The sequence below is a fragment of the Thunnus maccoyii genome, chromosome 15 (genome assembly GCF_910596095.1).
Source record: "Thunnus maccoyii chromosome 15, fThuMac1.1, whole genome shotgun sequence".
Classification (NCBI taxonomy): Eukaryota; Metazoa; Chordata; class Actinopteri; order Scombriformes; family Scombridae; genus Thunnus; species Thunnus maccoyii.
The window spans coordinates 13,650,610-13,673,652 of record NC_056547.1 but is presented as its reverse complement, the minus strand read 5'-3'; the positions used below and the strand labels follow the sequence as shown (position 1 = coordinate 13,673,652).

Sequence of the window (23,043 nt, the reverse complement as noted above, 5' to 3'; positions counted from 1 at the left end):
TTGTCGTTTCCCTGCAGGGGAAAAAAACACATATAGGACATTTCCTGAATGCAGACTTCCCATTATAGCCTATGACATCGGTTATTTTAGATGTCATCCCTCCCTATCCCCCCTGACAGGCATGCGCCATCTCCATCCCGATTGTTGGGTGAAAAAGTGGGCAGTTCAGGATTTCATATTTGGCTTCACTTTCTCTCAACTCCCTCCTTTCTCCCGGAGCCTCGGAGTCGGTCGGACGGACACCAAGCCTCAGCTCCAATACCTGCGCAAGAGCATCCAAGAGCCTCTTTCCATCCCGACAGGACAGTCGCACTGCAGCAAGCTGACGGAGAATACTTTTTACAGCCAAGAAGTCAATACATCCTTCATCAGCTGAAATGCTGCTGAGAAGAATCCGGTAGGTTTTAGAGGCTGTTGTGTCGGTGACAGATGCGCTCTTGGCCGCTTCAAAGTTGGTTTAGATATAAAAATTTAAAATGATGGTGTAAGAAAAAAAGCCTCTTTAACATAGTTGCTGTCCCCGGCGGAGGTCCTGAAATTGTGGCCAGTAGTTATTTTCCCCTCAGAAAACGTCATTTGGTGCAATTGACGCAGTTAGTTAAGTATAACTTTTTTCTTACCTGTGTTTTTTTTTTTTTCTTTTTTGTTCCTCGCACAACATTAAACCCCCCACAGTGTTTTAGCAGAGCATAGTTGGTTTGTCTCTTAAGGGTTTGTACCACTTCCTCCTCCTCCCCATCAGTCCCCATTAATGTGAAATGATTATGAAGCCCAGGTGTGAGTCTTACTTTCCTCTACATTTCTTGAAAGCAGCTCTTATGGCATCCAGAACCTTGGAAAAGTTTTTTTTATGTATTTTAAATGCTATTGTTCTAAAGTATGTATGCTGCTGAATTTAAGATGTAAAATGTTGCTCCTGTGCCCTGCAGGAGACACAGGAAAGCAGCTTCTTGTCTTGAGTGCACACTTTACTTCTTCTGTTCACTTTCTGGTACACCTTAGGGCTCAGGTGGACCCCATTAATGGGCTGCTAAAGAGATAGATAGAGAGAGAGAGAGAGAGAGAGAGAGAGAGAGAGAGAGAGAGAGAGAGAGAGAGGGCAGCTGAATAATGAAATATGCTGTTTTGTAGTTGATGGTCCGCTGTCGACTCTCTGGTCTAATATTAGCCAATGGAACAAGTGAAACTGAGAGTCCTGGTTATGATTCTGTGGTAATTTCTGTTCAAACATTTCCCAAATATAGCCCTTGATCATTTGTGATAATCAGAGCTGCTCTTCATGACCGGTCTGTGGCCAAAATTCAACATCTGTAACATCTGTACTAATACTCAACCATTAGGTTAAAAAAGCAGATGCCAGTAAAGTGTCTCGATTATTTGATCCCTACAGAGCTGGCACCAAGTTTTAGCCTTGACCTCAACGCTGAATGTCTGAAGAGCAGATTTCACACTGTTTTATAGATATTCTGTAAGTCTGAAGATATTTTATTGATGGGATGTGATGGCGTACCACGTGTTGGGGCGTGGACACTCAGAAAAAAATCTCAGCTGATGCACTAACTTGTACTAGAAATGGATAAAACAAGATGGTGATTCATTCTGATTATCAGGCTTGTGAATATCAGATAGAGCAACAAAATAAATATGTGAAACCACTCAGTGTGTATGTAGAAATACTTCTTGCTGTTGCTTAATGAGATCAATTGCAAGTAAATAGTTGGAAGTATGAATTGAATTTTGTGTTGTGTCCAAGAAGAAAATGCCAAAGTTTTTATTCATAGAAGTTATTCCTTCTAAAATGGTCCATAATTTTCTTTGTTTTCTGAAGTTTTTTTTTAAGTTATTTAACAACTTAAAGCATCCTAATCTATATTTTTATAATAACAATGTATCAAATGACAATGTGTTATGTCAGAGGCGTGGCTCGTATGGATGAACCAACAGAGAATTATCAGCAACTCTGAAGCTCCCCTCAACTTTACGGAGCTTTATAATGAGTTTCAGGTCATAGTTTAGCTGTCCGGCTACAGTTGTCCTGTTTTGGTTCAATCTTAAAACCTACTGTACTCTACCTGCTCAGCTACAAATGGCAAACAGACACAGTTAGCGACTAGCTGGTGAACATAGTGGAGCATTTAGCAGCTAAAGAGAGAGAGATATCCTTCAGGAGTTGATAAAGACCAAAAACTGAGCTAAAGAGCGAATATTGATTGACTTACCTTCACCAGGTGGACAGAAACTCGACTCCAAATGAATGATAATGTTGCTTATCAACTGCTGGATGTGAAAATAAGCAACTGTTTGCTAAGAAGTTTTCCATGTCAACCTAAAAGGTGGTGATATGTCGGTGTTATGTTCACAATTTGTTTCTGCTGCCCCCAAGTGGCCAAAAAAAATCTGTTAGTACAGACTTCAAAAATTGATCATTTTGTTTCTGTTTCTGATTTTGGAGCAGAACATGTTAAGTTAATTAATGTGTTGGAATAAATTCTGCTGGCAGGCCTTGACTTTATATAACAACTCATCGATATATTTATTTGGTCAAACTCAAACCAAGCATCTGTTTCTTGATCTGCTGCTTGAAGGGTTTCTTTGCTCAGACAGTGAAGTCTGGCTCCACAGATGTGCTGAGTCAGGTCTGGGATCAGGTATTTGTTTGGAAAATCCTTTGACTACCATTCCTCTTCCCAGGCGCACAGGATGGTGAGTCATCTGGTGGGTGGCTTTTATGTTGGCCATCTTGTTGGGAGGACATGCCAGCTGGTTTATTGGAGATGTCTGCAGAGCCTGGGATTGTGGGGAGGAATCCTTTGAGTTTAACTCATCGGATGTGCGGAGGTGTCACGTTTGATGGTTCAGGGAGCCAGAAGAGTGGTTTTGAATGAAGAGTCCCTGTAGGGAACTTAATCTGCTTTTACAGAAGCCATGCTGCTATCTTAACTTTAGCCTTGGTAAAGTCTAAAAGTGGCTCAGATGTATGTGTGACTTTTTCTTGTGTTACGTCTCATATTTTGCAGTATTAGTCTGACTCAGAGAGGTGTTAAGTGAATATTTCCTCCAGGGATTCAAAGCCTGGTGCTGAAGTTATCAGACAGGTGTCATCAGCATAGATGCATTTGTGGGATCTGGTATTTGGTGATTAATTTATATAGAGGTCAAGCAGGGTAGGAGCAAGAACTGATCCTTGAGGGATCCTATCATTCTGTCATCTATATGCACTTTTAATCTGTGCAAGGTGAATTCTTAACCTCTGGTTGTTAAATATAAAGTAGATTAATACTGTTGTCCATATAGAGATCAGTTTTGTCATCAAAGCATAAATAAAAATCAGGATATAAATGCTTTAAGTTATTTGAGAAATGACAATATAATAAAAATTAATACCTATTTAGGTCAGAAATGTAAAAAAAAGAAAAAAGTTTTACACTGATACTGGTTCTAAGGTTGCAAATATTATCCAAAATTTGAGATGCTGCATCTTTAAAAATGCCCAGAGCTGGATGGAAATGTCTTTGCTGCCATTTCCTCTACTTACTCTGATGAAGATATGCTTCACCTCAAAAAGTTAGTTGCTGCACTTGATTAAACAGCTATTACATGTGAATGACTCCAGATGCTGTCTTAACTGTTGAGGCACCAGTTTGAGCTCTCAGATTGTAATGGATTTCCTTATTTTAGAGTAGCAAACATCAACTAAATATTTGGTGGATGGTTAAGAGACCTGATGTGTTACAAAACTGGAGATGAAAGGAGAGGAATAAAGCAGTAACACTCATATACGGTGGATAGAAACTTAGACTAGAGTGGATTTCTACCTCAAATAGTGTGCATTTTAGGATGTACTGCAGATCTCCATTTTATCATGGACTCATTAGTGCTGAAGCCAGTTCCAGCTCAGCACTCTGCAGAGATTACATCAGTCAAACCGGTGTCACGGCATGTTTCACCTGGCTAAATTGAGATCAGGAGTCATTCTCCGGGTTGTTCGGGTGAGACAAGGTCTGCCTGAATTGACCTTGGTGCAGAGCAAGGCCACCCACAAGATAGAGTCAGCAAGCTTTTTCATGCCTCTACTCCACGGATGACCAACATGTCAGTCTGCTTTCACTCACTTGCACAAGGACGAGACTGGATTAGCTCTGCTTGTGGATAATGCATCGTGTGCACTTTGTAGACCTGTAAATGCAGTTTGCAGCACTGATTGCAGCTTCAGTCTTACTCTCATCAAAAGGAGCAGAAATGCAGGCGCAGTCTGGTGGCAAGGCGGAAGACCTCCATGAAAAAATGTGATCCAAAGAAGGCACAAAATAACCAGCAGCAACCAGGATTTTCTCCTCTGTCATCAATCATAGAGCTTCAGGGTGAACGCAAACTGATGTTTACTCTCACAAGAGTTATATCATTTTGTGGGCAGTGTCTTGATGTAGCAGTTCCTTCAGCACAAAGCCTGCTCTAGGACGATTCTTAGTGGTTTAAAACTTCCTTTTCAATCCTTAAAAAGAGCGAGAGAAAGGAAAGAGAAAAAGTAAGCAAGTGTGCCAGTGCCCCGTCCTTTAATTTTCCCCCAAGCCCTTTGTAAAGCGGTCGGTATGAAGTGAAAGCACAGTGCGCAGCTGTCCTCCTGGCCCACTGCTCGTTTTTTGTGAGCCGTTTTCTTGTCAAGAATACTAATAGTGAGACCAGCCTGTGGAGTCCACCCAGCTGGCGAGGAAACAGACAACAGTTATTCTGCCATCAAAGAAGGCCATTTGATTTGACACAAATTGGTGAGTTGTGTTTGTGTCGACTCTTACCAACGATGCATTTTATATACAGAACGTTTACCAACGCTTGTTAAACTTGTGGCTCACTCCAGTCGTTCTGACCTGTATTCGATGGTTCAACTTTTACATTTAAGACGAACGCTCCTATAACAAAGTGTGGAGATTCTTTACACCTTGCCACGTAATAAGATATCAAAACTGAGTAAGACACTGACATAAATGATTGAGGTTTGCATACACATTCGCACACAGTACCTTCTCTTTGCTCTGTGATCCTTCCAGAAGCTTTTTTCAACATTTTGTCCATCAAGAGTTTGATTTAGGAGCTTTTATTTCACGAGTCTTGTTGTGTTGGTGGCATGAGCAACAGTCAAGTGATCTGTGATTTCTTTGTTAAGTGTTTCTCTGGCCTCGTTTGAAGCAAAGCGAGCTCAGAAGTCTTCACTGAAAAAACATGAGCCCATTCGCAATTCAGCTGCTCTTTCATTTTCATACTCCAAGTCTTAAAAATCCCTTTTTTTTTGCTACATCAGCAGTGTGGCTCTAGGGATGGTTATGTCAGCCTGTCAGCTAGTCAGCCAACTACTTTGATCTTGAATATCTCACCATGAATCGGTTGGATTGCTATGAAATTTTATACAGATGCATTATCCCCAGATGGTGGTGATCCTCTGACATTTCCCCTGACATCACCAGCATTTTGTTACATTCATTTAAGGTGAATTGTGATCACTTTGGTTACCAATTTAACTTTCCATCTAGTGCCATCAGGTCCAGATTTTTATTTGTCCAGTACTTTAATGACCAAATACCAGCAAAACTAATGTTGATGATGTTAGGTTGGATGGTTGGATAACCGCAGTAATGTACACCATATATTTTATCATTTTTGAAATCCATAAACAACATTGATTTGTCAAGTTGCATAGAGTTTAGTACTATAAGTACTAAAAATTATGTTGACGTAAGAAAGAAAACGATTTATTTAATTACCTGGAAAATCTTCAGATGGGCCAATAAATCTTCAGGTCTACCACAACATTTTTAAAACTCAGATATAGTCAGACTCAAAAAACACACTTTAAACTGGCAGAGTTTAATGTGAATATGTTTACTGTGCATCAAGTATGATACAGAGCAAACCGAGGCTTTGATCCCAGAATTAAAAATCTACCTAAAAAACATAAAACATCATCTTACGTACTCTTCATAACTCTTGTTGTGGAGCCTATTTTCCAGGGTTTCATCCTCTTTAATTCATATTCATAATTTTCTACCATTGTTGCTATGGTGTTGTTATGGTTTCTTTGATAATTCCTCCTCTGGTAACATAATTTCCAGTAAGACTCACACCATAATTGGTGATCTTGATATTTTGACCATGGTTCAATTATAATTTGGTGTAGAGATAATGGCGCCTGGAACTTCTCTACACTTAAAAATAAATTGGGCCTGCAGCCTTTAATCAAAATCAAACAAACATCAACAGTGCTAACCACGAGCTAATTGACCATTTTGTGTTCTGTCTTTTGTGCTGTCCCTGGCATGACTATTTTCCACAAAACACTTCAATATAAACATTAAAATTGATTCAAATCTCTCAATTTGAAGGTACTTATGAGTCTATCAGCCCTGAAAATTAATTAGGAGTCGCAGCAGCACTCTTTAATGATGAATTAACATTTCCAGCTTCATCATGACTGCCTCAGGAGGTTGTGTGAGGTCACTGTGAGCGTCCTGCCATGCCTGCTGGGTTAATAACAGGGCCAGGCTGGTGACGGAGAGCTGGCAGAATGCCGCTGGACTGAGAAGCTGTGTCATTAGCTCCCGGAGGTGATGAATGGCTTGTGGTCAGGAGCTGCTTCCCTTTGAAAACCAGAGAAGTTGCTTTTTTTTAATTTTATTTTAACTGTCGTTTAGCTTTGAGAGAAGGTTTTCAGTATCTTATGGGCCTCTTTTACAAAGAGATTCTGCTCTGATGTTATGATGTCTGTGAAAGAAAGAACGTTTCTGACAAAATTAGCAGGTTATTGTGATTTATAGATCTATGATATACACAGTACACTTACTTGCCTTTTTATTATGTAAACCTGGCAAAAACTAAAGCAGCCTGATACAGCAACTCTGCAATAAATCCTACCTTCAAGACTGTTATACTATTTCTGGTTTAGAGAGCCATCAATTCGAGTTTATGGGCATTTTGGACGCTGTAGTTTACGGTGCTGTTAAATATTGTGGCATTATAATACTGACAGGTGTTTTTAATACTACTTTCTACTTTTCTGCTTTCTATTTTTTCCCATTATGCACATTACAGGCATAATCATATTATTTTATTCTGGTCTTAAACCCACGCGAGCAACGTAGCTTTAGGGACAGATCTCTACTTTGGTCCAGACTTTAATATCTTTCAGAAACAAGATGGACTGCCATGAATCTTCAGAGAGGAAAAACTGGAACACACTAATTGATTTGCAGAAGTTCTCATTGAAGTTTGCTGTCCCTGATCTGAGAAGCACCTGATTCAGCTGCATATCGCTGGAAGAAGATCTTTCTACTTGAAATTTTTTCCAGACATTCATAGTCCCCAGAGGAGGAATCCAAATGGTCGTGGCTTTTCCTTGACTTTTCCTTTAGTGTCACCATGAGGTTCACATTTGATTTTAGGGAAATGTCTCAACAACTACTGGATGGATTGTCAGGACATTCAGTACACACATTCATGTTCCCCTCAGGATGAATTATACTACTTTGGTGATCCCTTAACTTTCCATCTAGTGCCATCATCAGGACAAAAAATGTAATTTGTCTAATACTTTATGACCAAATACCTGCAAAACTAATGACATTCCCATCAGCCTCAGTGGGGATAACAGTGACTAGCTGCTAGTGTGACTGTAGACATGTATCTACTATATCTTTAGTGGAAATAGATTAGCCATCATATTGAGCAGTACTATATACAATATAAAGTATATATTAAATCAGCTCTTTAAATTAGTTGCAACCAAATACAAACAATAAATGGCTAAAAATCAGCCCAGTAGAGTTAACCTTGAGATTGTCAAGCTTGTTACCCAGCTGCATATCAGTACATGTCCAAGACATGTAAAAAACCCCAAACCCCATTAGGTGGACGCTGTGGTAGAGGTAACAGACATATATGAAGGTGTGCAGGTTATGACCTTTGAAATAAATCAGTTTGGTGAGATCAATGGAGCTTGTCCCCTGAGTAGCTGAACCAACAACATCATTTTCAGTATCAGAAATCACTTAACAAGGTTAAACATGTGTGAAATTGGAAACTGGAAACTGGAAAGGGGAAGTAATCTGTCTGTATCATTTTTATGTCCTTTCCTCCCTGAGTTTACTTTATAAAATGTTTTATTGATCTACATCTGTGTCATATTTGATCTTATATTGATTTATACTGTGTGCGCTTCTTTCTCTTTACAGACATGTCCAAATACTTCTCTGCGCAGTCTGTCATCTCACTCTGGCCTTTCCTGCCCAAACTCCATCTGCATATGGTAAGTCTCTCATTACATCTATTATTTTCAATATTTTCAATGTACATGATTGTTATTGTAATATGGCATACAATACTCGGTATCAGAGAAACCAATATGAATTAAAAATATCATGATTCACTAACTATTTTCTGTAAATTTAAAGAGTCGTTCTTCATTTTTTTCTTCAGATGATGTCCAGTCTCTCAAGGTGAAGATCCCATACACAGGTCCAGTTTCTCTCCCACTGGGCAGCGCTGTCTCCATCCCCTGCACGGTGTCTCTGTCCTCCGCACCAACCACCTCCTCCTCCCCTGCTGAACCGCGGGTCAAGTGGACTGTGGTGTCCGGAGGGGTGGAGACGCTGATCTTAGTGGCGCGGGGTCAAAGGGTGAAGGTCAACGAGACGTACCGAGCCCGTGCCGATTTGCTCAACTACAATTCCTCCCCTGAAGACCTGTCACTGTGGTTGGGAGATTTGCGCTCCAGTGACTCCGGTCATTATCGCTGTGAGGTACAGCAGGGCCTGGAGGACGCTAGTGACCTCATCCAACTCAAGGTCAAAGGTAAGAAAATGAAAGACGTGGATCATCATTGATGTTTTGGAAAGATGTAGATAGATGTGATAAAGTTTACAGTTTAGCAAAGACATTATTGCTTATTTTAATCTTTAATTAAATAATTAATTTTAATATATTGATGGACACACATTAATTCCACACATTAATCATTTTTCAACAATCATCTTCCAGAAATTGCTATAGCTTCATACTCTGGTTATTTTTGATGTAAATGAGATAAGTTCACTTAGTTCACTGAGCTTGAACTAGTGAGTGCTGAAAAGTGATATTAAGGGTCAGAGGCAAAAATCTAGTAGGATAATTATTGTCCTGATGGTAAACTTTACATGTTTTCTCCCTCCTCTGACTCAAATCTGAAATTATGTCAATATAGAGCTCAATTTCTATGATTTGTTCTAGTTATTGAGTCCTTTCTCATCTGTTCTCTGTAAGAATTGATCAAAAATATTAAATAGGATGTTGCTGTCATTGTGCTATCCAAATAATGCTACATAGTAGGCTGTGGCCATCTTGATCAACTGTATGATGATTCTCTGAATATTTACCTGCAACATAAAGGGCTGTTTCATATACAGAACAAAACAAAATATATATGATGAAATAATGTTTTTGCTTGCATGATTTTATGGTTTTATACAGTAAATGCAGTTCCTGTTGTGTGACTACCTCAGCTTTTTCTGTTAGTAGGTTAAGCTGTTTGTTCCAGGAGTGTTTTTGCATACTCTGAATCCAAATGTGTGCTTACAGTATGTGTGTGCATGTTTGTGTTTAGGTGTTGTGTTTCACTACAGGGATGATTTGGGCCGGTACGCGTTTTCCTTCCATCAGGCCAAGAAGGCTTGTGAGTCCATCGGGGCAGAAATTGCAACACCTGACCAACTGCTGTTAGCTTATTATGACGGCTACGAGCAGTGTGATGCAGGCTGGCTGGCAGACCAGTCTGTCAGGTATCTCAACACTCCTATGACGCTCACACTGAGTGAAATACACAAACAGTATTCCAAAATTTAGCCTGACATATCTGGTATGTTTGTAAACTAAAGAATTTCCATTACACTTCATTGAGTTTGAACAATACATGTCCACTCAACATAAGTTTGCAATAATTTACTTGTCAGTCAGACAAGGTTTAAACTTGGCTGAAACTCTTACAGTAAATATTCATGACTAAATGAGCAACACTTAAAGTTCAAGTTTGGGTAGAAAAAAATTTTTTAGGTACTATTTATTAAGAGTTCAACACTGCTCTCATCTGGACTGTGTGGGTGCACTTTGATCAGATTTGATTGACAGTGACCAAACAGCCCACCAGCTGTCATCAGATTCTGATTCAAATATTGCTCAACTCTGATCGGTGCACAGACATATGTGACATCACGATTTTCCAACTGAGCCCCGTCCAACTCAAACCAGCAAGAAAAAACAGCAAAGACAGAAATCTCTTTGTGAAATTACTAAAACTGTTCCAACTTTGGCAGAAAATCTTGTGTTAATATTGGAACCCATCACTCATAGTAAGAAGCTGATTGAGAAAACAGGTTTTCAGGGCTTTTAAGAGCTCAATTTAATGTGAGAAATGCTGATTGTTTCCATTATTGCACTGCTTCTACAGGTACCCAATCCAAGTTCCCCGTGAAGGTTGCTATGGAGACATGGATGGCCAACCAGGAGTGAGAAACTATGGGACAATGGATCCAGTTGATCTATTTGATGTGTACTGTTATGTGGAAGAAACTGATGGTATGAATTACAATCCATATACTGTATACAATTTATTCAAGAAAATAAATTATCCTGTTTTTAAAAAACACTTTTACTGAGTACAGATACTGGATAAATCAAAATTTTTAAATATAGTATTTTGTGTTTGTAGGGGAGGTGTTCCACGACCCCATCCCACAGAAGTTGTCATTTGATGAAGCTCAGTCATATTGCAGAGCTGCTGGGGCACAGCTGGCTACGACAGCACAGCTGTACATGGCATGGAGTGAAGGTCTGGACCGCTGCAGCCCTGGCTGGCTGTCTGATGGCAGTGTGCGATTTCCCATCATAACCCCTCGAGACCGATGTGGAGGGCCTCAGGCAGGTGTCAAAACCGTCTACCGCTTCCGCAACCAAACGGGTTTCCCAGAGCCATCCAGCCTTCATGATGTTTATTGTTTCAGAGGTCTGTGTTTTATCCCTCAAAATATGTTGGACATGATTCATGTGATGCATGCAAATTGAAATTTATTGATACTGTTTGCAAAATATTTTGTCAAAAAAATTCAACCAGAATACCCCAACTTGAACAATAATCAATTCATGACAAAAAACATTTTCAACAACATTTATAATCTGTCCTCTGCAGATAATAAGAAAACGGCCACTGACTCTCCTGTGGACTACATTGCCACAGAGCCTGAGGACATTGGACAAGATGTTGTTATTCTTGTAGAAGCAGATCAAGAACTGAAACTAAGCCAAAACACAGAGCAAGTGGAGCGAGAGGCTAAGAGTGTGCTCAAATCGTTCCCATTTTTCTCCATGCCCTCCACTGAGGAAAACCTAGTTGAAACACACCCAACATTTATGTCAGACACAACAGAGTCTCCCTTAAACTCCACATCTACATTGGACCCCCTCCAGTCTTTTGACGAAACGTCACCTTCTACAGAAATGAGCGACAGCTCCCAAGATCCTACTGCGCTGATAACCACCATCATCAATAGCACAGAAACCTACAATTCCCCACATAACACATCATTGCTAATCACTTTTTACAACGAAACAGATTCCCAACAGAACTTGAACTTCACCTTTCACCACTCTGACCCTGAAAGCACCACAGGGTTCCCCGAATTGCCAAATGACACTCACACACATAACCAGACAGTACCAGACACAAACCCTGTAGAGAGTACACAGCCAACTGAGAAGCCACAGCAAATGCAAGAGACCAACTTGGATTTTAACACCACTCATGCCAATTACACTGAGATGGACAGCAACCATACTCAAGAGGAGAATATCCTGGAAGCAACCTCTATGATCGTTGACTCCATGCTTCAGTCGAAGCTGAATGAAACAGTAGTAGATGATCCTGTGCAGGTGTCTTTCTCAACTCAGTTGCCAAGAGAGGACAGAGAGCTTGTTACACAATCAACCCAAACTACTAATTCCCCCACCAAAGAGCGCACCTCACTGTGGATCCCTCTGGATGGGTCTGGAGATAATTCACAAGGTATGAATTCAAGCCATGCTGGCGGCATGTTCACCATCTTAGTTTAGTGTGTTCGCATGTTAACATTTGCCAACAATAAGCAATAAACAGATAGTACAGCTGAGGGAATGCCATTAGTTTTTTAAGTATTTAGGGCGTTTTCAGACCTGTGCTTTTTAGTCTTTTTGAATTGGACTGTGGTTTGTTTTCCCCCTTGGTGCAATCTGTTTGGGCAGGTCTGAACGCAGGTACTCGGGCATGGACCAAAACCACCATACTGAGACCCTTTAGTGGAGGTGTTCTTGGTCTGGTCCCAAATGAACTCTGAAGCAGTTTGTTTGTGGTGGGAAAGTGATCTGACCTTGATCCGTTTAAGCTCAGTGAACGCTTTCACGTGGCTTGTAGTGATGCATTTTGGTTCACTTTGACTTACCTCTGTGTGAAAAAAAGGAACCAGTGGGAAAATTCACCAAGTTTACCACCTCATCCACTGATTTGGACCAGAAAAAACAAACTATAGGTTTGAAAACGCCCTTAGTCATGAACCAAAGTATTAGACTAACCAGAATTTTGAGCTGATGATGGCACCATTGGAAAAGTCAAGGGATCACCACATTTATTAGGACTGAACCTCTGACTCACCATGAACATCTGTACCTAATTTAATTGAAATCCATCCAGTTGAGATATTTTAGTCTGGACCAAAGTAGTAGACTAACTGACCAAGTGACAGACTGACATGGCCATCTCGAGACCTATGGCTCTGTCATGTCCAAAAACATACATTTTTGTATAGATGATTGAAGCTCAAAAAATGTTTTATGCTCTTTTCCAGAAAATGACCTTGACACGGAAGCAGTCACTTTCATCCCTACATCAAATTCCTCCACTTCCAGCCCTGCCACGCAACAGTCACTTGCTTCAGCCAGCAGCACTCCTGCTGAGTCTCAGACAGCAGTCCCTGAACCAACCCTCTCATCTGGGTCGCGCCCTTCTGACAAACCAGGCATGGATATCCTCTCCACAGCAGCGCACTTGTGGGAATCCTCCATTTCTAGACAAGAGGGTAGCACAAGCTTAGAAATTGAAGACACTGTCACCATGGAAAGTAATGAAAAGCAGCTGCATCCAACAAAGTCTGAAGACAAGCTAATTTCTGGAGTAAGTTCAGCTACCACTGCATCTCCAAAGGAGTCAAACACCTCTCTAGCCCCTGTAAATTCCACCACAGCACATTATCAGACATCAGATTACAGAGTACATTTGGATACTGCAACTGCAACTTATGAAGAGGCAAGTGGATATGAACCTGAAATAGTTGCTGTAACCATTGGAGAGGATGATAAAGTTGCCTCAATCCTTGAAGAGAACGTTACAGTTAGTCAAACCCTTGAAGAGGGAGGTAAAGTCATCCCAACCTTTGAAGAGGAAGCTAAATCAGCCCCAACCTCTGAGGAGGAATTTACAGCTTCTCCAACTCTTGAAGAAGAAGCTAAATCAGTGCCAACATCTGAGGAGGAATTTACAGCTACCCCAACTCTTGAAGAAGAAGCTAAATCAGTCCCAACCTCTGAGGAGGAATTTACAGCTACCCCAACTCTTGAAGAAGAAGTTAAAGTTGTCCCAACTCTTGAGGAGGATTTTACAGCTACCCCAACTCTTGAAGAAGACGTTAAAGTTGTCCTAACTCTTGAAGAGGGTTTTACAGCTACCCCAACTCTTGAAGAAGAAGTTAAAGTTGTCCCAACTCTTGAAGAGGATCTTACAGTTACCCCAACTCTTGAGGAGGATTTTACAGCTACCCCAACTATTGAAGAGAAAGTTAAAGTTGTCCCAACTGTTGAAGAGGACCTTACAGCTGCCCCAACTCCTGAAGAGGAAGCTGAAATTGCCCCAATCTTTGAGGAAGAAGTTAAAGTTGTCCCAACTCTTGAAGACGATTTCACAGCTAACCCAACCCTCGAAGAAGAAGCTAAAGTTACCTCAACCTCCGAAGAGGATCTTACATCTACCCCAACTCTTCAAGAAGAAGTTAAAGTTGTCCTAACTCTTGAAGAGGATTTTACAGCTACCCCAACTCTTCAAGAAGAAGTTAAGGTTGTCCCAACCCTTGAAGAGGAATTTACTGCTACCCCAACTCCTGAAGAGGAAACTAAAATTGCCCCAATCTTTGAAGAAGAACTTAAAGTTGTCCCTGCTCATGAAGATAATTTTACAGCTACCCTAATCTTTGAAGAAGAGCATGTTACAGTTGCAACAACCCTTGAAGACAAAGTTACAGTTAGCCCAACCTCTGAGGAGGAACTTACCGTCTTCCCTCTCGATTCACAAACATCTAAGTGGGCTCTGCAGACCACCACATCTGCACCCCAAGAGTCTCAGAATGATCTTGAGTACAGCAGAAAAACATCAGCAGCTCCAGATTCCCCCTCCAGTACAAAGCCCACTGCTACCACCACAAAGACCACCACCACCACCACACACTGGTCCAGACGCACCTGGAGCCCGACCACCTCTACACCCAAAGTTTTCCAACAGACGGCTGAGCCCCAGAAGGTGACAGCCCTCATACCACCAGTGGATCAAGGTCTGGTGGATGTTGAGTTTAGTCTCACCCAGCTGCCCACCCTGCTTATCTTGCCCAATGAGAGGGCAGCTGTAGGCGGTACAGGGAAAGCTTCAGGTAATGTTAAAGCCACTCTCATCAGCCTAACCGCCCTCTTCTTGCTACGCGACGCAATGATGCACTAAAATCCCTGGTCTTTCCTCTGCCCCAAGCTGCCTTGCTCCATTTTCTGTAAAACATCTCCCCCCTTTTCAAATGACTTCCCACACCTCTACGTTTGTTTCACTCGTTGTCTCAGCAAGCCCACTCACACTTCTGACTCCCCCCTCTTCACCTTAAAACACTCCTCCCTTCTCTCCTTGTGATCCCACCTCCCCTCCAAGATACTCACACCTGGGACAGCTTCCATTTGACATTTGTCAGCAGCCCAGTCTTGTTATGCATGACGTTTTCCTCATCCAAAGATTGACTTCTGTGAAGTATTGTAATATAGTTGTGTGTGTTATGAATGAGTGTTTCAGTGCTTCTTCTTCAATGATTGTCTGCAAGAGTGATGGTTAAAGCATTGGTAAACCTTTTCACGATGTCGATCAGTGGAGTTTATTTTTAGACAGTTCATCATTTGCACCATATGCAAATATCTTCACGCAATCATTTTCTTCTGGCTAACTGTCAAAACTCACAGTATCCTTTGCAGTAATCTGGAAGTAACTTGATAAGGGACTTTGATCTTTCTCTGGATTGTAACAGCAATTACGTTGAATGTAACAGCACTGACCAATGCAATTGCAATCACTTTTTATAGCTGATATTTAATCAATTACTGTCAGGTCATCCAGTGTTAAAACTGTCCTCAAGTTTTAAGACCTCTATCGCTATTTTAGACGGTGTACAGTAGTACTGAAAGCACAGAGTATTAATATGTTTATAAGCACAAATATTGTTATTGTTATTGTTAATTAGTTGTGAATGGTTTTTGAAATGTTCTCTAGGGGTCATCAACTGTTTCATATTCAAGTCATGGTCCATTGTTAAATCATGATCTTTCAAGATTTGTATTGTGTTTTTAGGTGTCAGAATGATAAAATCAACTAATCAATGTTTGTTTCTCGTCTCACCATCAGTTGATAAATTTATTTTGTTGTTCTTCAGTCTCAAATCATTTAGTTTAACATTTTTTCTCTCAGCATTGCATTGTATGGAAGCTCATTTCTGCCAATAAAAGAAAAAAACACATGAATAGTTAGAAATGATGAAAAAAACCCCACAGTGAGTCAATATTTTGTTTGACTAAATCAAAATTATGAAATAGACTTACTATCTCACGATTTTGACTTAGTATCTTATCATTTTGACTTTACAATGAGTATTTGTACTTTTATTATGCATAACTTTCCATCTATTTTTTTGTTTTCCTGGCAGAAGTGGGCTTCCGTAGAATTTTGGCATAAATATGAGTATCATTAAAGAAGTTGTTGTCACTCAAAACTCTCTTTCAACACAGTGAGATTATGCATTGCTGTGGATGAACAAGACAGGATTACATTAAATATGGATCCATCCATCTTTACAGAGACTTTCAGATCAGCTGAAGTGTAATGCTTCACAAAATCTTTTTTCTTCTTTAGTGACAATTCTGTTTTAACAGCTTTTCTCATTCCAGTGAGCCATATTTGTGGTGATAATTGGCACTCCCTGTGCAACAGCTTCACCAAGCATATTAACACCGATTTAGGGTTAAACATATTCAAGGATTGAAGGTTTTTTTAAGTTTAGAAACAAAATATACAGAATATAATGTCAAATATCATGGATCACTTGAATATCACTATTCTTGGGACAGATTGGGCAAGAATTTAAAAAAGGGAATTAAAAGGGAATTACAGGACATAGCAGCTGATATACAACAAGTGTTTTCATTTCACAGTTTTCTCTTGTTATACATAACCATAAAAACAGTTTTTTACCATCAGCATGTTAATATTCATGGTGATGAAAGATTGAAGACTTACTAGCTTACATTAAGCAGAAGGCAGAAAAACACCAGGGACAGACCACCGGTCATGTACTAATACAAATAACTAACTTTACATTATCACCTATAAGAAATTTATTGTCCTGGACTGCTGGAGTATATCTATACAAACACCAGATCATGTAACCATCTCACAAAAAATAACCAAGGTTCCCGTCACTGTGATTTTCTTTTATTACTTTAGGAAGGCCAACATTTGGTTTAACTTTTTATACTGAAGACTTGAAAGCACTTTAATTGTTTTTTCATACCCCAGTTGCTTATTTTTCAGTAAAAACCAAATGATGGTTTAGTTTGAGTCTCATATGATTCTCATTAGACTTGTGTAAAACAGTTATTACCCTCCATACACATATACAATGACCTACATTTCTGTAATGAGCAGTATGTGAGTGTGCAGCATAATAACAGACACCACAGAGTTCTTGTTTATAGGGTGTCACAGGAAACAAATAAACCAAACTCCCTTGTAAAATGTTTTATTTCAGTTTGGACACACTTGCCCTCATTTTTCTCTCTTTTACAAATTTAGAACATTAAATCCATTTTCCTTTTTAAACAACTAGATTACCTCTTGCACAGTATAATCATCCAGACAGATTTGACAACAAAAATTCACAGTAGCAGGAGCCAATTTTACAAAGAGGTCAACACGAAAACTTCACTCTAGTTTAAAAGTGTACACATGTACACTAAGAGCTTTGACTTACTGACAATTGATAGAAACTGAACCCAAAATGACTCCTTTAAGAAATTCATAATGGCCCCATTAAAAAGATCTCACTTCATCATCTCATTGACAAAAAAAACTAAATTCATGGCAGCAACCATCAACTCCTTGAAATAATCTTTGTTTTTCTTCAATTTAGTGTCCAAATTGTGTCAGAAATTATCAGAAATTACTGTATATGATATATATAACATCCTGTCACCACTGGATTTTTGACAGAAAATACCCAACACCAGGGGTCTTTGTCAGCATACATTAGTGTGTATTTGCATCCTTCTTGATATCTTTTATCATTAGATATCATGACAAACATTGGTGGACACACCAGCTACAGTATCTCACTGCATTTGTAAAGGAACATTGTTGAGTTTTTCCAAGCACAATGTTTTCATGTTAAATAAAAAAACAAATACATTTTGGTATAATATCCTGCAGTGAACACAGTGTAGCTCCAAACACATTGTGTCACATGAAAAGCTGCCAATTAATGACAAATGGACATCAATAAATTAGACCAGAAGAGAAGAAGAACAGAAACAAGGTCCGGGATCGACCCCAGAACCTGTGCGATGCACCAGCAAGAGGATTGAACGGGACCTGAGGAGTTTGTCCTCATGTAACTCCCTCTTATGTTTGTCCCCTGCTGCCATCTGGTGGCTCATTTAGATTGTGACGCTCCAACATGTAATTTTATCTGCAGATGTGTGCTACAATATGCCACAATTATAATCTGTATACACATTAATCTACGTCTCTAAATGTGTGTATTTAACTATATTCATATATTTAAATTACCATGTGGCAATAACTGGTATCTCAAACTTTTAATCAGTATTTTTCACATCATTTGATCTACCAAATCCACTTTTTTCTCCCTCACATTTACACTCTGCATTCATGCCAATGTTTCATGTTCAGTGTGCTATAAATAATATGATGAACAGACTGTGACGTGTACGATCATGCAGTTGGAGCAGCAGAATAATCTGAACTGGTCCTCTGTTGTGTTTCAGATGCCTGTGTGAACGACCCCTGTCTCAATGGAGGCACCTGTACTGACGCAGGCGGGCAGATTAAATGCCTCTGTTTGCCAACGTATGGAGGAGAATTCTGTCAGATGGGTGAGCTCTCGGCTGCTGAAAGCACAAATCTGTTAAACACATTGGGAAGCTGGTGGCTGTTTTATGAAAGATTATTATTTCATTAAGCCAAGACGTTTTACTGTAGATATCCTGAAAGATCCTGCTAATATTGATCATTTAAATTATTGTAGACACACAAAATGTTTGTTATGAGCTGGTGGTATTATAGTACTGTACTGAAGTTTAGGTACTCTACTCGAGTATTTCCATTTTATGCTACTTTATACTTCCACTCCGCTATATCTCAGAGGGAAATATGATACTTTTTACTCCACTACATTTATTTGACAGCTTTAGTTACTAGTTTCATTTCAGATCAAAGTTTTACATAAAACACATATGATCAGATTATAAAATACAACATCTAGTTAAAGATTAAACCTTTTTGTCTTGTGACCCCTCATATAAAATCAGTCATGTTTCAGATGTTTATGAGTTGTCACCAGTTTTTTCTCACATGGTTTCATTTCAATAAATGTTCAAATGATCCAGTATCTCACAAAAAAATCAAAGATTAGAGAAAAGTCAAAAAACTTTAAAAAAAAATGTATCTGAACTTTGTTTTTTCTTATTTCTTCTCCCTTTAATCATCTCATGACCCCTCAGATTTATCTGGTGACCCTTTGGAGGGCCCCGACCCCTAGGTTGGGAATCCCTGGACTGTATATAACTGTATATAAAGTAGTTGAAACTAGCTCCACCTCCAGCAACTACAACAGTAAAATACTACTTACACTTTGATGCATCAGTATTAATAACGTACTTTATTAAATCTATTTAGTATATCAGTCACAGGAGCAGATTTTTTGCAAAACAAGTACTTTTACTTTTAATACTTCAAGTAAATCTAGCTGATAATAATTATGTACTTTTACTTAAGTAGGATTTTAAATGCAAGACTTGTAATGGAGTATTTTTACATTCCTGTATTGGTACTTTTACTTAAATATATGATCTGAGCACTTCTTCCACACTGGTAATCCAATATGCACTGCATAAACTCACAGAAATCAACAATTCCCAGTAAATACAGGGATTGCACACAATTCTGTCAGCATGAAATTCTTTTGAAACATCTGAAGACTCTTTAATGTGGTGTCTCCTCCTCTGTGATGTTTTCAGACCTGGAGCGATGTGAACCAGGCTGGGACAAGTTTCATGGCTTCTGCTACCGACACTTCAGCCAGCGTCTGAGCTGGGAGGTCGCAGAGCAGCACTGTCGCATGCAGGGAGCTCACCTGGTATCCATCATGACCCCTGAGGAGCAAGGTTACATCAACAGTAGGTTCAGTTCATAGACTGTATGGCTTCAGACTGTGAGTTTTAATGACTGATTTATTTATTCATTCTTCCTTGACGACTGAATACTATTGTCTTACTGTCCTCACCAGGTAACTATAAAGAATACCAGTGGACTGGTCTGAATGATAAAACCATCGAGGATGATTTCCGCTGGTCTGATGGCAACCCGCTGGTGAGAGGAGTGTTACTGTGTAGTTTTGTTGGTCTGTGACCTCCAAACACTGCACAATACATTGCATTGGAGAGAAACAACACAGGAAAAAAGAGAATGTTTTTATATATAAGTTATATTACGGAAAAAAGAGATTTTACACATCAAGATAAGTTTACGAGTCACAAATTACGAGTACTACACCTCCTGTGAAAACATGTGAATTATGTCTTTTGTGTCTCAGGAGAAGTTTTAGTAAGTCTGAGAAAATAACCCTGATGATGTGTTTAGGGTTTAAGTCGACTTACACATGGAAACTGCAGATTTTTCATTTTTTGAAAGACATGTCAGAAAGTTTGAAAGACTTTTATATTTTCCAGACAGAGCATTTGCTTTACGCATCATATACAATCCAGCATTTTTGAAGCCAAAGTCAGAATATCTTACCTTTGGCTAAATCAATTTTCTCTTTTTTGTGTTTGCAAATTATTAGTCCCCCAGTGTTATAGAAGTGCAACAGTAAACTGCTTTAATACAGATTTGGTATGTTCTACTTGAATATTTATATATTAGAATTACTCTGTTTTTCAATGTAATTGTTTATGTGGTTTGTCTTTTTTTTTTTTTTTAACTTTATTTCATATAGTCACTTTGATACCAAGATTTTGTCATTTTTACAGGCTTGATTTGATGGCATTTTAATGATTTCATGTCACATTTGATCAAAAACATAGCTGAACTAACATCAAATTGAACAGTTTATCAAAAAAAGGACATCAAAGTGTGAAATACTTGTGTTTAATATATAACCTCATAAAAAATAGGGAAGTTAACAACATATGTTGACATGGAGACGCTCTACATTTTCATATTATTTCCTTTCATGCAAATAATTCTAAACAAAGTCAATCTGTCTATTCTCTACACGCATACAGCTGTATGAGAACTGGTACCGAGGGCAGCCAGACAGCTACTTCCTGTCTGGAGAAGACTGTGTGGTGATGGTGTGGCATGATGACGGGCGCTGGAGTGACGTGCCCTGCAACTATCACCTGTCCTACACCTGCAAGAAAGGCACATGTGAGTATTAGGAATGAGACTTAACACTGAAGTCATCATTAGAGTGTCTTATTAATGGTTTCAACACTCCCGTGTGGTTGTTTTTGGTATATATACATATATACATCTGTGCAGTTGATGCTTATGATGCAAAGTTGTGAAGACATCTAAGCTCTGAGGTGTTTTAACTCTTCCAACAGCCTCCTGTGGTCCACCGCCCAAGGTTCGAAATGCCTTCATATTTGGAAAGAGTCGACAGAGATACGAGACCAATGCAGTTGTGCGTTATCACTGCGCCCAAGGTTTCCACCAGAAACTAAACCCTCTGATCAAGTGTCTGCCTGGAGGCAGTTGGGAGAGGCCCCAGATCCTTTGCATTCCTGGTATGATGAGAGATTATTTTTACCCTGACAAAAAAAAAAAAAAAAATTCATAAAAACCTTCATAAAATTCTTTAACTGTACCTTCAAGTGTAACTAATCTTCTTTTCTATGTCATTTATGGAGCACACACAGAGCAAATTAATGCCCAGAAGTCAATTAATCATTTTAGTAATTTAAACTATGATTTATAATTGGACTTCCATGATTTTAGTAACAACACACTTGTTCAAATATTCACAAAACAAAAGAAGAATTAAAACAAAAGACACAAATTCAATCCAACATGGGACCCGGACTAGAGACATATATTGTAAAATAAAAGACAAAAGACAAACAAGGTGTTATTTATAAAACTGAAGCATGACACAGGATAAAAAAAACACTAAAGGTTAATGTAACTTATTTCCTTTCAGAGTCTGGAGCCCCCACTCAGCACCCCGATGTGACGTCACCGACCAACAACAACTCTGCCGCGTCCGAAGATGAACTTGAAGTCACTAAAGAGTCACCACAGTACTGGGACATCAAGTTTTAAAACTCACCAAGGCTTTTCTTGTTTACCTTTCTAAAACTCTGCTGTTTTAACTATCAGAAGGTGAAAAAAAAAAAAATCGAATGCTTTTTACCAATGAACGCTCAACAAGAAACAACAAACAAAATGAACCACAAAAGCATTAAGACACAAACTGAAGCTTCCTCTCAGCGCACAGAAAGACATTCCTATTTCTAAATGTCATTCAGAATATTTCCTACTGTATTTTGTCAAAGAGATTTTAATACATTCATACAATGACTGGAGAGAAAGACATACAGTCAATGTCTAAATTACCATGCCAGCTCCAAATATACAGTAAGAATTGTTCTTTCATATCAGCTTTTTGTTTGTGGTTTTTGTTGAATCAAGAACCTTTTACAAAATGGTGCTAAAGTCTTTAAGACCTTTGTAAAGAATCCAACAGATAATTTTGTTTTCAGTGTGGTGTAGGAGTAGGGACAAGTTCCTGCTTTTTTTAAAAAAAGAATCCAAACAACTCCAAAGCACAAAGTCACAAACTTAAAAGAAACAAATGCTGTACATATATTAGTTTTCACACCTGTGATTGCTGTCCGCATTTTTCTGAGAGAAACCTTTAAATTTCCAGCAGACACAGTTTTGTTCGTCAGCTTTATGTTGTAATAAAGTTTTGTAGAACAGAGCAAAGAATAAATTGTTGTCTTATTTTACCCTCAGTGCTGTGTGTAGCCTTCATTTCATAATGGAAAACATCTATTTACACCAACATTACAAACTGACCACTGAGGAGACGCTCTAGAAGAGTTTTCTACTGATGGTCATGAAATTATGTCAAACCAGGGGGCTGCAGAACAAAGAACAGTGACAGAAAAAGGACTTTACTGTCACTGTCACTTTATTTTCTATTAAATATAATAAAATTCATGGGTTGAGTGAACTGGACCCTGGACTGGGCCCTTCCCTCTGGAAGAAATCCCTACCTGGGAGGCTTGTTTTCTCTTGTTTGCACCTCCAAGGCTGCATCCTTATTTGATGCGAAACTAAGACACATTTAATAGTTTCTAAGCATTGCCAGATTAACTTAGTGGGGGGCACCCTCTCCTCCT

General features: G+C 39.2%; 1 protein-coding gene across 1 annotated transcript; it reads left to right on the top strand.

Moving 5' to 3' along the window:
• The first annotated feature begins 36 nt into the window (after positions 1–36).
• Positions 37–22,614, top strand: LOC121913506 (brevican core protein-like). Its single transcript, XM_042436164.1, has 15 exons — positions 37–397; positions 8,220–8,293; positions 8,464–8,838; positions 9,626–9,800; positions 10,466–10,593; positions 10,727–11,020; positions 11,204–12,076; positions 12,891–14,791; positions 17,900–18,002; positions 18,400–18,507; positions 19,651–19,809; positions 19,920–20,002; positions 20,917–21,061; positions 21,241–21,423; positions 21,837–22,614. Exons 1-15 carry the CDS (start codon positions 378–380, stop codon positions 21,956–21,958), a joined length of 4,743 nt encoding a protein of 1,580 aa, XP_042292098.1. The 5' UTR covers positions 37–377; the 3' UTR covers positions 21,959–22,614.
• Positions 22,615–23,043: the final 429 nt, after the last annotated feature.

What these genes read in the sequence shown, in the direction of transcription:
- LOC121913506 (XM_042436164.1), top strand. Translation starts at nt 378, where the DNA reads ATGCTGCTGAGAAGAATCCG. An exon ending in CTGGCAGACCAGTCTGTCAG is followed by an intron (nt 9,801 to 10,465) that starts GTATCTCAACAC and finishes CTGCTTCTACAG; the next exon opens with GTACCCAATCCAAGTTCCCC. An exon ending in TTATGTGGAAGAAACTGATG is followed by an intron (nt 10,594 to 10,726) that starts GTATGAATTACA and finishes TTGTGTTTGTAG; the next exon opens with GGGAGGTGTTCCACGACCCC.